General features: G+C 42.2%; 1 protein-coding gene across 1 annotated transcript in view; it reads left to right on the forward strand.

The window, feature by feature from the left end:
- MYH9 (myosin heavy chain 9) overlaps nt 1-15,907 on the forward strand; it is a 67,725-nt gene extending 51,818 nt beyond the window's left edge. Inside the window, exons 20-41 of the mRNA XM_010711635.3 lie at nt 115-223; nt 1,213-1,344; nt 1,942-2,148; nt 2,667-2,804; nt 3,294-3,417; nt 4,235-4,406; nt 4,968-5,180; nt 5,610-5,754; nt 6,277-6,483; nt 7,281-7,385; nt 8,619-8,771; nt 9,118-9,366; nt 9,854-10,066; nt 10,816-11,028; nt 11,367-11,528; nt 12,211-12,339; nt 12,683-12,771; nt 12,974-13,097; nt 14,192-14,400; nt 14,830-14,938; nt 15,155-15,327; nt 15,490-15,907. Of these exons, the coding sequence (XP_010709937.1) occupies nt 115-223; nt 1,213-1,344; nt 1,942-2,148; nt 2,667-2,804; nt 3,294-3,417; nt 4,235-4,406; nt 4,968-5,180; nt 5,610-5,754; nt 6,277-6,483; nt 7,281-7,385; nt 8,619-8,771; nt 9,118-9,366; nt 9,854-10,066; nt 10,816-11,028; nt 11,367-11,528; nt 12,211-12,339; nt 12,683-12,771; nt 12,974-13,097; nt 14,192-14,400; nt 14,830-14,938; nt 15,155-15,327; nt 15,490-15,607 (3,493 nt within the window). The 3' untranslated portion in view covers nt 15,608-15,907. The remainder of the gene's footprint in view (nt 1-114; nt 224-1,212; nt 1,345-1,941; nt 2,149-2,666; nt 2,805-3,293; nt 3,418-4,234; nt 4,407-4,967; nt 5,181-5,609; nt 5,755-6,276; nt 6,484-7,280; nt 7,386-8,618; nt 8,772-9,117; nt 9,367-9,853; nt 10,067-10,815; nt 11,029-11,366; nt 11,529-12,210; nt 12,340-12,682; nt 12,772-12,973; nt 13,098-14,191; nt 14,401-14,829; nt 14,939-15,154; nt 15,328-15,489) is intronic.
- Nucleotides 15,908-16,215: the final 308 nt, after the last annotated feature.

A 16,215-nucleotide genomic window follows, 5' to 3' on the forward strand; every position in this document is an offset into this window, starting at 1 on the left:
TGAGGAGGGAACCTTCTAAAAATATAATCTATAGTTATCCAAGAGTGGTCTTGATTAAGAGGTTAGTGTCCCACTGTGGGTTCCTTTGTTATCTGACCTCCATTTACTTTGTAGAGCTTTTGCCAAGCGCCAACAGCAGCTGACAGCCATGAAAGTGCTCCAGAGGAACTGTGCTGCCTACTTGAAGCTGCGGAACTGGCAGTGGTGGAGGTTGTTCACCAAGGTAATATTTTTTCCATTTATAAAAGTTTTGGCAAGATTTTGTAGTTGTGATTTAAGCTTCTCAGGTTGAACCACAGCAAAAAAAACGAAATGACAACAAAAAAACCACTTCCTTTCTAGTTGAGCTTGCTTATAACTGCACCTTGATTCATGTTGATAATGAATATTGTAACATATTTTATATCTATGCAGTATTCCTGCATAAAAAAATTGCAAGGCTGTGTGCAAGTAATGTGGAAAAGCAGAAGTCATCATTTAATGTTTTACACATAGAAGAGGATTGCTTGCTTTGGTAGCATGTCACTTCAAAAACTCTTGTCTTACTACATGGCTAGTCAATTTAGCTAGACAAAAATTGTGAACACGGAGAGAGGTTTGTCATCTCTTTCTCCAGAACTGTGAAAGCAAAATGAAAACACTGGAGTCTGATTCTACTGTTAGACTTGTACATATTTTATCTTTATAAAGACAATGAGCACATGAAACAATAATCTTTTTCCTGAACTCATGGGATTTTTTATTCTTCAACTGTAGAGACTTTGCAGCGAAATCAGAGTTGAAAGTAGTTTTCCTCTTCTTATGAAGATTTCTAAGAGTTTTTGGTGGGGAAGCACAGAGATGAGTGGTGGTGGTGTTTTGTTTACATTGACTGCCCATGAATTGTAATTTGCCCCACTGGATGACAAATCTATTTTACTGTTATTACTGCTTACCCCTTGAGAGTCTGGAATTTTTTACCTATTACTTTCCTGAATTATCCCATCCTGGAGGAAACATTTGTCAGTCAGGCAAGCAGAGGATTAGTGGCAAAATAGATTGTATCTAATCCTCTGTAATTCTTCGTGGTTCATAACAAAGTAGTTGGTCAGTCCTTCATATATGATACTTACAAAAAACGTTGTTTTATTGGATGCTCATCATGTACAGGAGCATTTTGTTATGTTCTTAATGTTTATTAAATACATCCCATTCCCTTGGTTTCCTTTTTAGGTGAAGCCCCTATTGCAAGTAAGCAGACAGGAAGAAGAGATGATGGCCAAGGAAGAAGAACTAATAAAGGTTAAGGAGAAGCAGCTAGCTGCAGAAAATAGACTGAGTGAGATGGAGACATTCCAGGCCCAGGTGAGTTGTGTGTGAAACTCTTTCTGTCCACTGCCCTAAGAGCTGCTCCTTTGCTTTAGTGGTCTGATGCATAAGCTGCAGGATTCCTGCTGGCTGAAATATGTGACTTTGCTCTACCTTGTTCAGTTTTGCTTGCCTTTCTCCCCAGCTCAGTTCCTAGTGAATAACTATTGCCTTGTTACAGCCATTATGTGTAAAGTCTCTTTTGGCTGAGTATTATAGCAAGTTGGTTGAATTCAGCCTCATCGTAAAAGGAATTATTTTTGTTTGGAACACAGAAGGTTGTTGCAGGCTTGTTTTTCTGCAGAGATGATACTAACATTACTTTTGTAGGGGAAAATTGGAAAATTAAACAATCTCCTTATTTCAAATGGTCATGGCTCTAGAAATTTGTTAGGGTTAATGTGAATGGTTTGTGAAGGGAATCAAACACTTAAAAACTGCATTTGATCTTTAACTCATAGCAGAAGACAGCTGAAGTTGTTATGATATAACTGTGGAACATTGGAATACATACCTTCAGTTAATCTAAATTACTTAGTGCTTTGGTAAATTGGAGTTTGTCTTACTGTTGTTTCTGCTTTGTGTACTATGAAGCTAATGGCAGAGAAGATGCAGCTGCAAGAACAGTTGCAGGCAGAAGCTGAACTCTGTGCTGAAGCTGAGGAGATAAGAGCCCGCCTAACAGCCAAGAAGCAAGAACTGGAGGAAATATGTCATGACTTGGAAGCAAGGGTGGAGGAAGAAGAGGAACGTTGTCAACATCTGCAGGCTGAAAAGAAGAAAATGCAGCAGAATATTCAGGTAATGCATTAGGAATGCCATCTCTGGTATCAGTAAACAGGATAATAGGAATCAGAGTGGTTTGTTTTGTCTTATATTTTGGAGGGAATCAGAGGAGTGAGAATAACAATAAAAGAAATACAATTGAAAAATCTATGCATGGAAATAGTGGGGCAGAACAATTCTGATGCCTCAGGCATTGAAACAGTCATCTGTGTGTTATTCCATTCTTGAAGGTGAAAGTTATGGCTACTTGTCAAATAACTGGACAAGTTTTTGCTTGAACCAGGTGTTTTGAGAACAGTAGTATTCTTTGCAAAACAGTGTTGTTTTCTTCTGCTATAAATTTTATTTATTAAAGTGCAGTGTGTTGCATCAAGTCAAGACAGAGAAGTCGATTCTGGAAAGTGCTAATATTACCTAGTAGTAGGAGTTGAAAAAAAAGAAGTGTTGAAAACTAGAACTTGGCTATTGTGCTGGTTATATTGGCGAGTAAGCAGCACTGACAAGTTCCTTGCTTTTGTGTTTTTGTTGTGAAGGAACTAGAGGAGCAGCTTGAAGAAGAGGAAAGTGCAAGGCAAAAGTTGCAGCTGGAAAAAGTGACCACAGAGGCCAAATTGAAGAAACTAGAAGAAGATGTGATAGTTCTGGAAGATCAGAATCTCAAATTGGCCAAGGTATGACTCCTGCAGTTTTCTCTGCAGTCTAAACATTTTCCAGTGACTCTCTTGGAGCTACTAGCTCCCTTTTTATGGAAACTTATGAATTAATTCAATCTGATGATAAGCAGCTCTAATCTGAATTTATTTATGATACTAGGTGCCTGTCTATATTTTTTTTACAGATCAGTGTTGTATATTTAAATACAGTTAGTCAAGTTAGCCTTGACTAACTAACAGTAGGTAAGCAAATCTTTTCTGGTACTTTGTTATGCCAGACAGTATCAAGTTACTTCACAAACAGGCTTCCTTTCTGGCTTTGAAAGGGTTTTCAGAAACAAATCTGTAAGCTGCTGTTTATTGGAGTATTATCTGTAATCCTGAATTCAGTTGTTCCACGTTGCAGTAGTAGGCACTAATGACATGGACATCTTTAAGCACAGTCAACTCTGAAAATTTTCCTGTAATTTCAGCAACTGCCTTGACAATAACTTCTCAATTCTGCAGGAAAAGAAACTGTTGGAAGACAGAATGTCTGAATTTACAACAAACCTAACAGAGGAAGAGGAGAAATCAAAGAGTTTAGCCAAACTCAAGAACAAGCATGAGGCTATGATCACAGACCTGGAAGGTGACATTTTTTTGTACATTTTAAAAAGCAGATCCTGCAGATGAATTGTTTGTTTAGTTTTGGGTGGTTTCTTGTTTAAAGCTATGGAATTTCAATTTCATTTCTAAAGCTTGAGTCTCAATCTGGTTTTTGAAGGGTTAAAAACTAGTCTGTAGTGTGTATGCTATTGATTGGTTTGACAGAGCTGTTCAGTGGCTGGGTGAAGGTTATGTGCCTTGTCAGCTGAGCCCGTGATCTAAATAAAAGTTCTCTCCAAAGCAGCAGGCCAATGGAGAAGAGAAGCTGGTTCTCTTTCCTCTCCTACTGTGGAAGGGTCTCCACCTTTCTACTTCCAGCAGCATCAGTTTGTCAGGGTTAGTGTGGGTTTTGATGCTCTGTTTGTGCAAGTTCTTCACAGTTCAAGCTAGATGCACTTTATCATGGGGCTAACCAGGTCAACACAGCAGGAGCTAACCTATTTAATTGCAGTAAAAGGAGAGCAGTCCTTGTGTTCAGCATCACTTAATGAGTGCCGTGTGGTGTGGATGTTGGGAGAGACTAGCATTGTGCTTGTTGTTTATTGTTTTTTACAATGAAGTGGGGAAGGAGGTTTGAATGGAAAATGAGGGAAAGGAAAATTGCACATGTATCTTTTAAGTGCAAAATATGCGAGCCGTCTGCATTATCCTGACATAATAATGCACTCCAGCTAGTTTTTACAGTTGTATTACCAGGAAAGATATTATTGCCTGAATAGCTTTATCTTCTCTGCCTCGCACAATGTTCTTTGAATGACTTTGTGTCATTGTGCAACTTACTTTGTCCTTATCTCCATTAGAACGTCTTCGACGTGAAGAAAAGCAGAGGCAAGAATTGGAAAAGACTCGTCGAAAGCTTGAAGGAGACTCCAGTGATTTGCATGACCAGATTGCTGAGCTGCAGGCTCAGATTGCAGAACTCAAAATACAGCTGTCCAAGAAGGAAGAGGAGCTGCAGGCAGCTTTAGCTAGGTGAGAATCTGACCTACGGTACTGCCACGTTAGGAAGTATTTCTTCTGGTCTTGTGTCACTTTGGAATCTGTGTATTTCAGTCTGTGAACTGTTAGGATTCCTATCCTTAGCATCAGAGTTCTTTGGCTGTTACTCACTGCCACATTCTCTGTACAGACCTAGGCTATCACTGCAACATGCACTGCACAAGTTTTGCTGTAGGATTTCAGAGGGGGTTAAAAAATAGTGGCAGGGCACTGTCTCTGTGGTAGTTGCTATATTTGTCTATTCAATGAAGTGTCCAACTGCCATTGTAAAATGGTGCTTTTTCTTCTGCTTCTGTTCTGCTTCTGTTGTCAGTCTTTCTCTGTCTCCTTCTTTAAGGTAAGTAATTGTGCTCTCTGAAGTATTGAGAGTTAGAACTTAGTATTTTGTAGGTGATCTATGGATCAAAATTTGAAAGTAATCATGTAGAGCCGATCTATACCACCTTTTTTTCTGGATTATTCTTGTAGGACGGGTGGTTTTCATTTCTGTATGCTTTAAATCTGGCTCTGATCAGAACTCTATGTTAAACACAGGGTAGAAGAAGAGGCAGCTCAGAAGAACATGGCCCTGAAAAAGATCAGGGAACTCGAGTCCCAGATCACTGAGCTGCAGGAAGACCTGGAGTCAGAGAGAGCTTCCAGGAACAAAGCCGAAAAACAGAAACGAGACCTGGGAGAAGAGCTGGAAGCATTGAAAACAGAGTTAGAAGACACTTTAGATTCTACAGCTGCTCAGCAGGAGCTCAGGTAACTCCAACATGTAGCTGTATTGTATAGTCTGGTTTTGTTTTTGACTTCTTTGTTAAAATAAATGCAAGTCTTCATCAGAGCATGCTGGTTAGCAGTCTCTGATGGCTACAGAAGGAGGCAGTGTGCAAGCTGCAGTCAAGATTGCATTCCCTTATCTGATGTAAGAAAGTTAGTTTGTCCTGTAGCCTTAGTGGTGGTGATACCCCAAGCATTCATGCTTTCTGATTTGATTCTTAGCTGAAAACAATGTTGTGAGCTTGTAGTTAGGAAGGGTTCAAAGATAAGCGTTAACTTTGAAAAGTGTATTTGTATCATGTAGAGCTAACCAAACCTTGGTGTTTTTCTGCATTAGAGATGCTGTTTGTGGGTATGCACATCTGTTTGATTCTCTCCTTGGCATCTAAATAAAAGCTGTGAATTTTACAGGTCAAAGAGAGAACAAGAAGTAACGGTTTTGAAGAAGACCCTTGAGGATGAGGCGAAGACACATGAGGCTCAGATCCAAGAGATGAGGCAGAAACATTCACAAGCCATTGAAGAACTGGCAGAGCAGTTAGAGCAAACCAAACGGGTATGTGGAACAGGGAATGCAAGACCAAAGCAGTCAGCATCTCTGAAGTGACTGAAGTGATAGCTGCTCTATGGCAATGTTTTAATACATGACACTGGATTTCTGATGCACATACTCTTCGTTCCCTGGTAGATCATTTTGCACTATGAAGCATATTACAGTTGTTTTAAATAGTTGCATTCAGTCATTTATTCTCATCAGGAATCTTATACTGAATAGCCAAAATATTGTTTAGTTCTTTTCACTGCTAGCATTTGCTGAGCTGTATGACCTTTGATTTGGAAATCTGATGCTGCAAGACTATCTCCTTTATTGTTGTCTGCTCTGATTGTTTAATTGTCTCCTGCTTATCAGGCGTTCACACTGTTTTTTTCTGAGTAAGCAGTCTGAGACTTAGCTATTAAACATGCAACATTAGTTTGTTGGAATAATTTGGAGGAAAAAAAAGCGTAATCACTCACTGGATGCATTCTGCTGTATCTTCTGTCTGAAGTATTGTGCTATTTTTTTCCTCCCCTCCAGGTGAAAGCAAATCTTGAAAAAGCAAAACAAGCTCTGGAAAGTGAAAGGGCTGAACTGTCCAATGAAGTAAAGGTACTTCTGCAAGGCAAAGGGGATGCAGAGCACAAGAGGAAAAAAGTAGATGCTCAGCTCCAGGAACTGCAGGTGAAATTTACAGAAGGTGAAAGAGTGAAGACAGAATTGGCTGAGAGGGTGAACAAGTTGCAGGTAAGTGGCATGGGTTTTCCTTAGCTTCTGTTGTAGCCAAGGAAGAGAGAGAAAAGAAGGTTATAGGGTGGTACCTTCCTATGGTTAAATTGAAAATCTCTTGTTCCTCCAGGGGATAAAGTTCCTACAAAAAAGCACAGACATAGTTTGCTTCCCAAGACTCAGCAAACTCCTTATCTCATTATCAGTTCAGGCTGTTAGGACTGATGTCATTAATGAGCAGCCCTAAAAAGATGTTTCCCTTCAGTGTTCAGCAGTTTGTACTGTATGTTCTGTAACCTTTCAGCTACTTGTGAGCCTAGAGTGGCACAGTCTGGTGATTTGGAAGAACGTATCTTGATAGTTTGGAATGTGGTTGATGGTGAAGAGGAGTGGCTAAAGGGAGATGCTGAAATTCAGGATTTTCTTCAACTCTCTTCAAGATAAACAAGAAAATCTTTGGTTCACACCAAGCATTGTCTTTTTTGGTGGGCTATCATTAGATGTTTAGCAGTGCTGGCATATGCGTATTCTTCTGGAATCTGAAAATGTAGTTTGGAGTATCTACATGCAGTCCTGAAGCAAATCATATGTGATAAAGACATTTAAAGATAGAAGGATGTTGCAATAGAGCCTCTTTTGGATTCTTCATATTTCATCTCTAGGTATTTAGAAATGACACGTTTCTTCTCCCAAGAGATGATACACATGCCTTACTTTTGAGAAGTGCCTTGTTTTTCACTTTCAGGTCTTGCAGCTGTTTGTGGCTTTGTTCTCGCTGATGCACTTAATAAGTGATACTCTCATTTCTCCTTCAGGTTGAGCTGGACAATGTCACAGGCCTTTTGAACCAATCTGACAGCAAATCAATCAAATTAGCAAAGGACTTCTCTGCTCTGGAGTCACAGCTTCAGGATACTCAGGTGAGAGCTTTGGAAGCCAAGGCATCCATATCATCTGTATATCTTACATCCACTGTCACAAATGATCTCAAATTAAGTGAGAAAGCAATCTGGACTGCTGTTAAGAACTGACTGTACAACACTTCAAAGGTGACTCTGGCTGTTTTGCTAAGGGGCTGTGCTGCATGGTATCGAGAGCATTTCTACAGAAACAAGCACTTTATCTTCCTTCTGCTTCTTCAGTATATGGAACATACGTAACTTTCCATGTCTTAGAATTAGAAGTCTTCCTCCATGACCTTTCTTCTTGGGAGTTCTTTGTTGCTAGTACTGAGCTGCAATGCTAGATTCTTGTGTTTGATGTCTTTTTTAATTTCCCTGTGCGTGATTTCTAATAAATCCATAAAGTTAAAGGGAAAAAAAGTGTTTCCCATTGGATAATGGAGAAAAAAAAGATTCAAATTTTTGAGTATTTTTTCCAGGAAAATTTATGCATAATCTTACATTCTGGGATTGAACAAAATAAAATTGTTTACTGTTACTAGAATGTGGGTCTTTTGGCAAAGCAATGGAGTACCATGCAGAAGATTGGGAGGGAAAGGAAGAGTACACCAAGCCTTATATATTAAGTAACTTTGAATGGACACTGATGTTCTATCTACTTAGGACTCTTTTAAAAAACAGTCTCCAAAATAATGCACAATTCAAAAATTACACACTAGTTTGAAGATTGGTTTCTACATGTCATTCAGCTTAAGCACTGGCAGCAGAAGTTAGTAAATGTTGTTGGTGCCCCAATTTGGTAAATGACTGCTGTCTTTGAATTCTGCTAAGAGTAAAGTTGTTGTTAACCATGCTAAGTCACTTTATCCTGCTGTCCATTTCTGTGATACTTGAGTATGAGAAAGTTGTGTAGCAGAGTATGGCCACATGGGAAAGCTTTTTAATGCTGTTTGTGCTACTCAGAGGACTCCAGAAAGGACTGTGGGTAGCTGTGCAGGAAGACAGTACTTGTGTGACAAAAAAGTTTATTTTAATCACAAGAGTGTACAGAGAATAGGACCTTTGTCAGTATTTTGTTCCTCTACTGACTCACTAGGAAACAGTTACTTAAATTCAATTGTTTGATCTGTGAAATGACTAGCATAATTAAACTAAACTTCAAAAATATTCCTGCTGGAGAGAATGACTGAGGATGGTGAGCCTTTAAATCCAAGGAGATGTGCTGAGTTCCTCTTGGTACTTGTATTGTAGGAACTGCTGCAGGAAGAGACTCGCCTAAAGCTGAGCTTCAGCACCAAACTAAAGCAAACTGAGGATGAAAAGAATGCTTTGAAAGAGCAACTGGAAGAAGAAGAGGAGGCAAAGAGAAACCTAGAGAAGCAGATCTCTGTTCTTCAGCAACAGGTACAGTCTACCTTCTGTAAACCAAACACTTGAGAGGAGAGGAAGTGCAAGTGCAAGTCTGACATGAAGGAAGTAAAATGTAAATGCAGAGTGGGCATCTAATGAGAGAACCTTTGATGGACAAGGGTGATACTGCTTGCTTAAGTGAGTCTCTGATAACAATCATACAAACTGTAGATTTCTACCCAGGAATTCCTTTGGAATCATTGATACAGTGTTAATGCTTGTAGATGATTCCTTCAGAACTCAAAAGACTTATTTCCTCAGCTCATCTGGTGCCAGTAAACCACATACTGTGTTGTGTTATGTGTGGTGAGCTTCACGTGCAGTCTTTTCTGTCCTTCAGGCAGTAGAGGCCAGGAAGAAGATGGATGATGGTCTGGGCTGCCTTGAGATAGCAGAAGAAGCCAAGAAGAAGCTGCAAAAGGACTTGGAGAGCTTAACCCAGCGTTATGAGGAAAAGATAGCTGCGTATGACAAGCTGGAAAAAACAAAGACCCGCCTGCAGCAAGAGCTGGATGACATCGCTGTGGACCTGGATCATCAGCGCCAGACAGTTTCTAATCTAGAGAAGAAGCAGAAGAAGTTTGATCAGGTATGACTTCAGTCTCAATGCATTCAGTGTAAGTGCATCTGACTTGGCAGATTTGCCTCCAAGAATATCTAAACTGTGCTGTTTGGAGAATGTGTGTTTATTTCTGAACTGAGGTATAGCATATAAAGTGGAGAGAGAAGCCGTCATAAAGGGAAACTTGTTTTGTTTCATGGACAAGAAGTTTAGTGATGTGCCTTTTTCCTAAAGAGCTAACATTTATATTGACAACAGCATCAAGTTGTAAATGTTGGCTGCAGTTTTTGAGGTGCTGTTGGAACTGATATGTTGGATGCCTAGGGAATCAGGTTTATTCAGTGTGGGGTCAGCACATTACTGAAGATGGGATGGTATGCATTTTCTGAAGACAGTTTTTCTTGATTCTTTCTGTCCATGGCAGAATGCTACTTAGAAGGCATTAACAGAAAAGGTGCATGTTTACCTTGTTAAAAATGGTTTAGTGATTTCTCAAAATTCTGTGCTCCTGTAGCTCTTGGCAGAGGAGAAGAACATCTCTGCCAAATACGCAGAAGAGAGGGACCGTGCTGAAGCTGAAGCCCGTGAGAAGGAGACAAAGGCCCTCTCCCTGGCCAGAGCCCTTGAAGAAGCCATAGAACAGAAAGCTGAGCTGGAACGAATCAATAAGCAGTTCCGCACAGAGATGGAAGACCTGATGAGTTCAAAGGATGATGTTGGGAAAAGCGTAAGTATGGAGCTAAGGTATCTGCACAAGAAATGTTACAAAGACAATATTGTTAGTTTAGTGCTGCAAAATACTTATGCTAGTGTGAACATGGAGAATTGTAGTAGAGAGAACTGAACGCTTCGAGAATTTGTGAATGTTAACATTTGTATTACATAAGTGAGCAGGAAAGTTGAGTAGGAAGAGCCTGGAAATGACCCAGATGACGTGATGGTAAACTGAGACTTGTATTGTGATGGAGAAGGTGTGATGTGAGACGAATTAGAGGCTGTGGCAAAGTGAAGGTCGACTTCTTCTCTCACATAGCTAGTGATAGGACTAGAGGGAATGGACTCAAGTTGCACCAAGGGAGGTTCAGGTTGGTTATCAGGAAAAATTTATTCTCAGAAAGAGTGGTCAGGCACCGGAATGGGCTGCCCAGGGAGGTGGTGGAGTCACTGTCCCTGGAGGTGTTCAAGAAACATTTAGATGTGGTGCTAAGGGACCTGGGTTAGTGGAGAGATATTGGTGGTAGGTGAATAGTTGGACTTGATGGTCTTGGAAGTCTCTTCCAACCTTAGTAATCATAATCCATGTGGCAGCTTGCAGCTATGTGAGCAGATGGATCGGAGGAGTATTCCTGCATTAATATAAGCAACAAATACAGTGTCCTTGAGTCTTGTCTTGAGTGGCTGCTCAGGCTATTTTGTTCTTAGGACAGGTGAAAATGTTCTCTTTGAGAAAACCCTGTATGTGTTACTGTGCTGTAGGTCCATGAGCTGGAGAAGGCTAAGCGAGCCCTGGAGCAGCAGGTGGAGGAGATGAAGACACAGCTGGAAGAGCTGGAGGATGAACTGCAGGCCACAGAGGATGCCAAACTGCGGCTAGAAGTGAACCAACAGGCCATGAAAGCACAGTTTGACCGAGACCTCCTGGGACGTGATGAACAGAATGAAGAGAAGAGGAAACAGCTGATTAGACAAGTAAGAATTGCTTTGTAAATCCTGAAAGTGTTCTGCAGAGGCACTTATGCCCAAAGATGGCTAAGACAGTGCCAATCCACACATCATTGTTAATGATAACTCTCCAGTCAGTGCTGCAAAGGCTTTCCCTTGTGTGCATGATTTTTCAAATAGCCTTTGCCTATCTGAAGATCCCGTGTTGCTTTACTAGTGAGGAATGTTAGCCCTCATCCCTCTGTCAGGAAGGATTAGAACAAGGCACGTGCTTGCAGCTGAGTGCAGTTTGTAAGGTGGATGTGAAAAGCAGCTTTGGGGAAATCAAGGAGCTGAAACACTGATGCCTAAATTTCTGTGTACAGGTGCGGGAGATGGAGGTGGAATTGGAAGATGAACGAAAACAACGTTCCATTGCTGTGGCTGCCAGGAAGAAACTAGAGCTGGACCTGAAGGATCTTGAAAGCCATATAGACACTGCTAACAAGAATCGTGATGAAGCCATCAAGCAGCTCCGCAAACTGCAGGTGAGGAACTGCAATTGTTTTAGTTGTCAATGTAAAGCGTATTTACCCAGGGAAATGAGATACAAGATTTCACCTTGTGAGAACCATGCATCAGTGTCACAAGAGCAGCAACTTGGTAGCAATTTACCAGGAAAGATTTATTGGCATTTCAAATATCCTTCTAACCCCCTTCTGCCTGTTTAATTCCCTGAGAGACAAGCTGCTGGGAAAGTGTGCTCAAGTGCTTGCCTCATATCAGTGTTTCTATAAAGGATTATGGAGTTGCAGAGCTAGAGAGACTTAAAAGATGATGGAAGCCTTCTCCTGCCTGAAACAGTTCTGTCATACCATTCTAATTCCTACAGGCATGTGTCTGATCTGTTCTTAGGAAAAACACCAAATCCTCCCTTAGGCCATCCATTCCACTGCTTCACTAGAAAGCTTCCTGTACTCCTCCCTCCCCATATCTAAGAATTGTTTTCCCCTGCAATTTAAGCAACTCTGTTTGCTTCCGTTACTACTTCTTCTTGTTTCTCGTGAAATGAAGCTAGACGATTCCTTCCTTTTACAGCAGCCTTTTAGGTAGTGAAGACTAATGTGTCCCCATTTCCACTTTCCCTCCCTGTATTTCCTGTAAGATAAATGTAAGCATTTGTTCATGCGGATGCTCTGAAATCCATCCATTTTTGTTCTCCTTTTTCAGGCACAAATGAAGGATTACATGCGGGAACTGGAGGACACGCGTACCTCCAGAGAAGAGATTTTGGCTCAGGCCAAAGAAAATGAGAAGAAGTTGAAGAGCATGGAGGCAGAGATGATCCAATTGCAGGAGGTAATGGCATATGCATGCAAGTCAAGGGCTTGTTTGTTTTCTTGACCAGGAACCAAGCATGACAGTTTAAGCTTGAACGATTATTCTTTTCCTTTCTTTTGTTTCTTTTTCTCGCTCTGCTCAAATACAAGGTCTCTTTCTAATTGCAGAATTCAGTCCTTTCTTGACAGCTGCAATAGGAGTGATGCAAAACAAAGGAAGTTGTGAAGTGGGAGGGAAACAAACCATGTCTTATAATTCAGTCTGGATCTAACTAGAGGCTGTACCACCCATTACTAGTAACTTCTTTTTCCTATGCTGCATTAGTTGGTCACTTCCCATTGCCGTCTCGTTTTCATTCCAGGAACTTGCAGCTGCTGAGCGTGCCAAGCGCCAGGCCCAGCAAGAAAGGGATGAGCTGGCTGATGAGATTGCCAACAGCAGCGGTAAAGGGTGAGTAATGTTCCCTGCTCAAGGGTGGAGGAGCTGGTTGGAGAAAATACTTTGCGGGCTGTTATTTTTATGTAGACTGCAGTGTGTACTGCATCCTCTGTGCTTTCAGAAGATGGAGCTTATTTTATAAAATAAGAAGTGGCAGGTTTTCCCCCAGGCATTAATGTTGCCAACATCACGTGAATGTTTGTGTGTCCTACAGAGCGCTGGCCATGGAGGAAAAGAGACGCCTGGAGGCCCGGATAGCACAGCTGGAGGAGGAGCTGGAGGAGGAACAGGGCAACACTGAGATAATCAATGACCGGCTCAAGAAGGCAAATCTTCAGGTACTTATGCAGACTGGATGTGTGAGCAGATGCTCTCTAACCTGTGTAAATTGTCAGACTGTGCTCTGAAAAATGTCAGCTGCTGCTCTGTGGATGTTACAGGCCCTGGAAAGTCTGTAGACGTGAGCAAGGTGAAACACCTGAATGCCATAACAGAGAAAATAGGGCGGGCAGTTGGAGCTCATGTTAACTCACTGGTTCTGATCCAGGAGTATTAAATGATTTTGGTAGCTGGAACCATTTCCAAAGTTTATCAGGAATTTCCGGTCCTTTTTTCCTTTTTTCTTTTTTTAAATTGAGGATCTATGAGAAGTATGATCTGTAGTCTGCCTTTCTGTCTTGGCGTGCTGAACAGTGCCACAGTGTGTTTGGAAAGTGACTTTTCTGCCAGTACTATGCTTCTTCAAATGGACTATCCATATGGAATTTGTTAGGCTGCATAGAAACAGTGATCCTAATCTGTCTGTTCTCTGCTGTGCTTTATCTTTCCGACTTTAGGAGTCAGGCATGCTGTTCTGTTAGCTCTCTAAAGCCAAGAACCTAGGCTGATGGTTTTCCAAGTGATGGCTCTACTCCAAAGAACACAGCTCTCTACTTGACTATCAGCCAGAGCCCTGGGTTGGAAGTGGATTGAGTTTTTGCCCTTTCATCTTTGAAAGTCAGTAGTTTTAGGCTGCTTCTTTGTAGCTGAAGCAGACAGACAGCAAGTAAGCAACAGATCAGTAAAGCACATGTATTGAATTCACTTGCCTTCAGGATGGATGCAGTTCACTAGGACTGGTAATTATTAAGTCGTTAAGTGCCAGACTGCTCCTTCACCCAAGAGAGGCACCCGATTGGCAAACGTAGTATTAAGAGGAGGTTGATAAGCCTGTTTTTCAAGTAATTACTTTAAAAAGTTGGAATAAGCTAAGAAATTCTGAGAAGTAGTTTGTATCTCTGTCTACAGACAGCTCCTCCTGTAGCAGAGCTATTCCAGGTGTTCAGCTCACCCTGAGGGTCCTTTTTCTTTGCATGTCAGCATGCGTCTGAGAAATAAACCAGCCCTTCAGGCTTGGGACACCCGATATGCTCAGTGCTGCTTCTCTCCACAGATTGATCAGATGAACGCCGACCTGAACGCTGAGCGCAGCAATGCACAGAAGAATGAGAATGCTCGCCAGCAGATGGAGCGCCAGAACAAGGAGCTTAAGCTTAAACTGCAGGAGATGGAGAGTGCAGTGAAGTCCAAGTACAAGGCTACCATCACGGCCTTGGAAGCGAAGATAGTGCAGCTGGAAGAGCAGTTGGACATGGAGACCAAGTACGTCCTGGCCAGAACTCTGGTTGTTTTACAAGCACCCACCCTCTCAGGAATTTTAAGCCCTTCTGAGCAAATACTAACTTGCCTGTATGAGGGTCTCATCGTAGAAGTACTGGGCAGTGCTTCCTTGCCCTCATTGTAGAGACTTTTAACTTCAGCCAATCTTAACCAGTCCTAAAGCTGCAGCTGTGATTGCGCTGTTGCTGTTCCTCCGTAACTCCAGGAAAAAGTATCTGTGGCACCAATGCCTTTTGGTACCTTTTAATCATCTCTAGGAAACATCGCTTCCCATCCTTTTTTTTTTTTGGTAATCAAAAAGTAGTGTGACTGCTGCTGTCCTCTTTGTTTTCAACTTATCCATGTCAGGTCTTCTGGTTGGGGACAGTGGGGGATAAATTCATGTTGAGCTGTTGCTGTATTTCTGTGCAGGGAGCGCCAGGCTGCCAGCAAGCAAGTGCGCCGTGCCGAGAAGAAGCTGAAAGATATATTGCTGCAGGTGGATGATGAGAGGCGTAATGCTGAGCAATTCAAAGATCAGGTGTGTGTGGTTACCTACAGCATTGTGGAGTCTGCTGGTGGGAGGTTTTCCCTTCTGTGGTCAAGGCATCCTCTGTATTTCAGAGAAATTTAAGAAAAACTTGGAGCTGTCAAGTCCTAGGCAGCTTCTTTCAGGAAGGGGAGACTTGGGAAATGTCTTCTTTGCCACTGTGCTGTAAGTGAGGGAACACTGATCTCTATTCCTGCCCGTTCACAGGCGGACAAGGCGAACATGCGCTTGAAGCAGCTGAAACGCCAGCTTGAGGAAGCAGAAGAGGAGGCCCAGAGAGCCAATGCGTCCCGCAGGAAGCTCCAACGCGAACTGGACGATGCCACTGAAACAGCTGATGCAATGAACAGAGAGGTCAGCTCCCTCAAGAGCAAACTCAGGTAAGGCAGAGCATTTTGTGCAGTACCTTGGCAGCCGGCGCAGCGTAGGTTTGCTGTAGCTGCCCATGGCAGCCTGTTTCCTTTTTTCCAAGCCTGCTGTGTCTGGTGAGCGCAGTGAATCTTGTGTTACTGACATACTGTGTCATATGTGTCCTTCCCTAGGCGTGGGGACCTGCCCTTTGTCGTCACACGCCGGCTTGTCAGGAAGGGTACAGGAGAGTGCTCCGATGAGGAAGTGGACGGCAAGGCAGAAGCTGGTGATGCCAAAGCTACTGAATAAGTCCTCTCATTTTGCCCAGGTTACACATGATGGAATGACCCATCCACTCTCCCCTTTTCCATTGGACTTTCTGCAAACCCTCTCCTCTTAAATTGGCTGGGGATCTGCAGAGCAAGTCCGGCTCTGTGTATCTGGAGCCATCGGGCATCTGTGTTCCTCGTTTCCTCCTCTTTCCAGTTTCCTAATCCTCTTTGTATTTAATGCCAAAGAGTTGGGGCTCTAAAATCTGAACGGCAGTTTGGCATCTACAAAGTCGTGTAGGACTGTCTGTGCCACGTCTGCTGAAGAATCCTTACACAATTTGGAGGGAGTGGGGTTAGGGAAAGATTATTTTTGCTGTAAATCTCCTTTTTGTCTTCAGATGCTAGCTGCAGGGAAGCTCCTTCCTGTATTCTTTCCCCTCCCTCTTTGTTTGCTTTCGGCAATCATGTTCAGTGACCTCAGACTTCTGCCTCTTTTAATCTGCCCACCCACACGGTTTGGGAGCAGTTTCAGGAAAAACGGTGTGCTTTGGCCATGGCAACTCACCCTTTCTTCTTTCACATGATTCCAGGGAGGGGTGAAGAGGGAAGCCCCTCTTGGGACTACCTGGAGGACTTGCCAAAGTT

Source organism: Meleagris gallopavo, chromosome 1 (genome assembly GCF_000146605.3).
Source record: "Meleagris gallopavo isolate NT-WF06-2002-E0010 breed Aviagen turkey brand Nicholas breeding stock chromosome 1, Turkey_5.1, whole genome shotgun sequence".
In the NCBI taxonomy this organism is placed as follows: domain Eukaryota; kingdom Metazoa; phylum Chordata; class Aves; order Galliformes; family Phasianidae; genus Meleagris; species Meleagris gallopavo.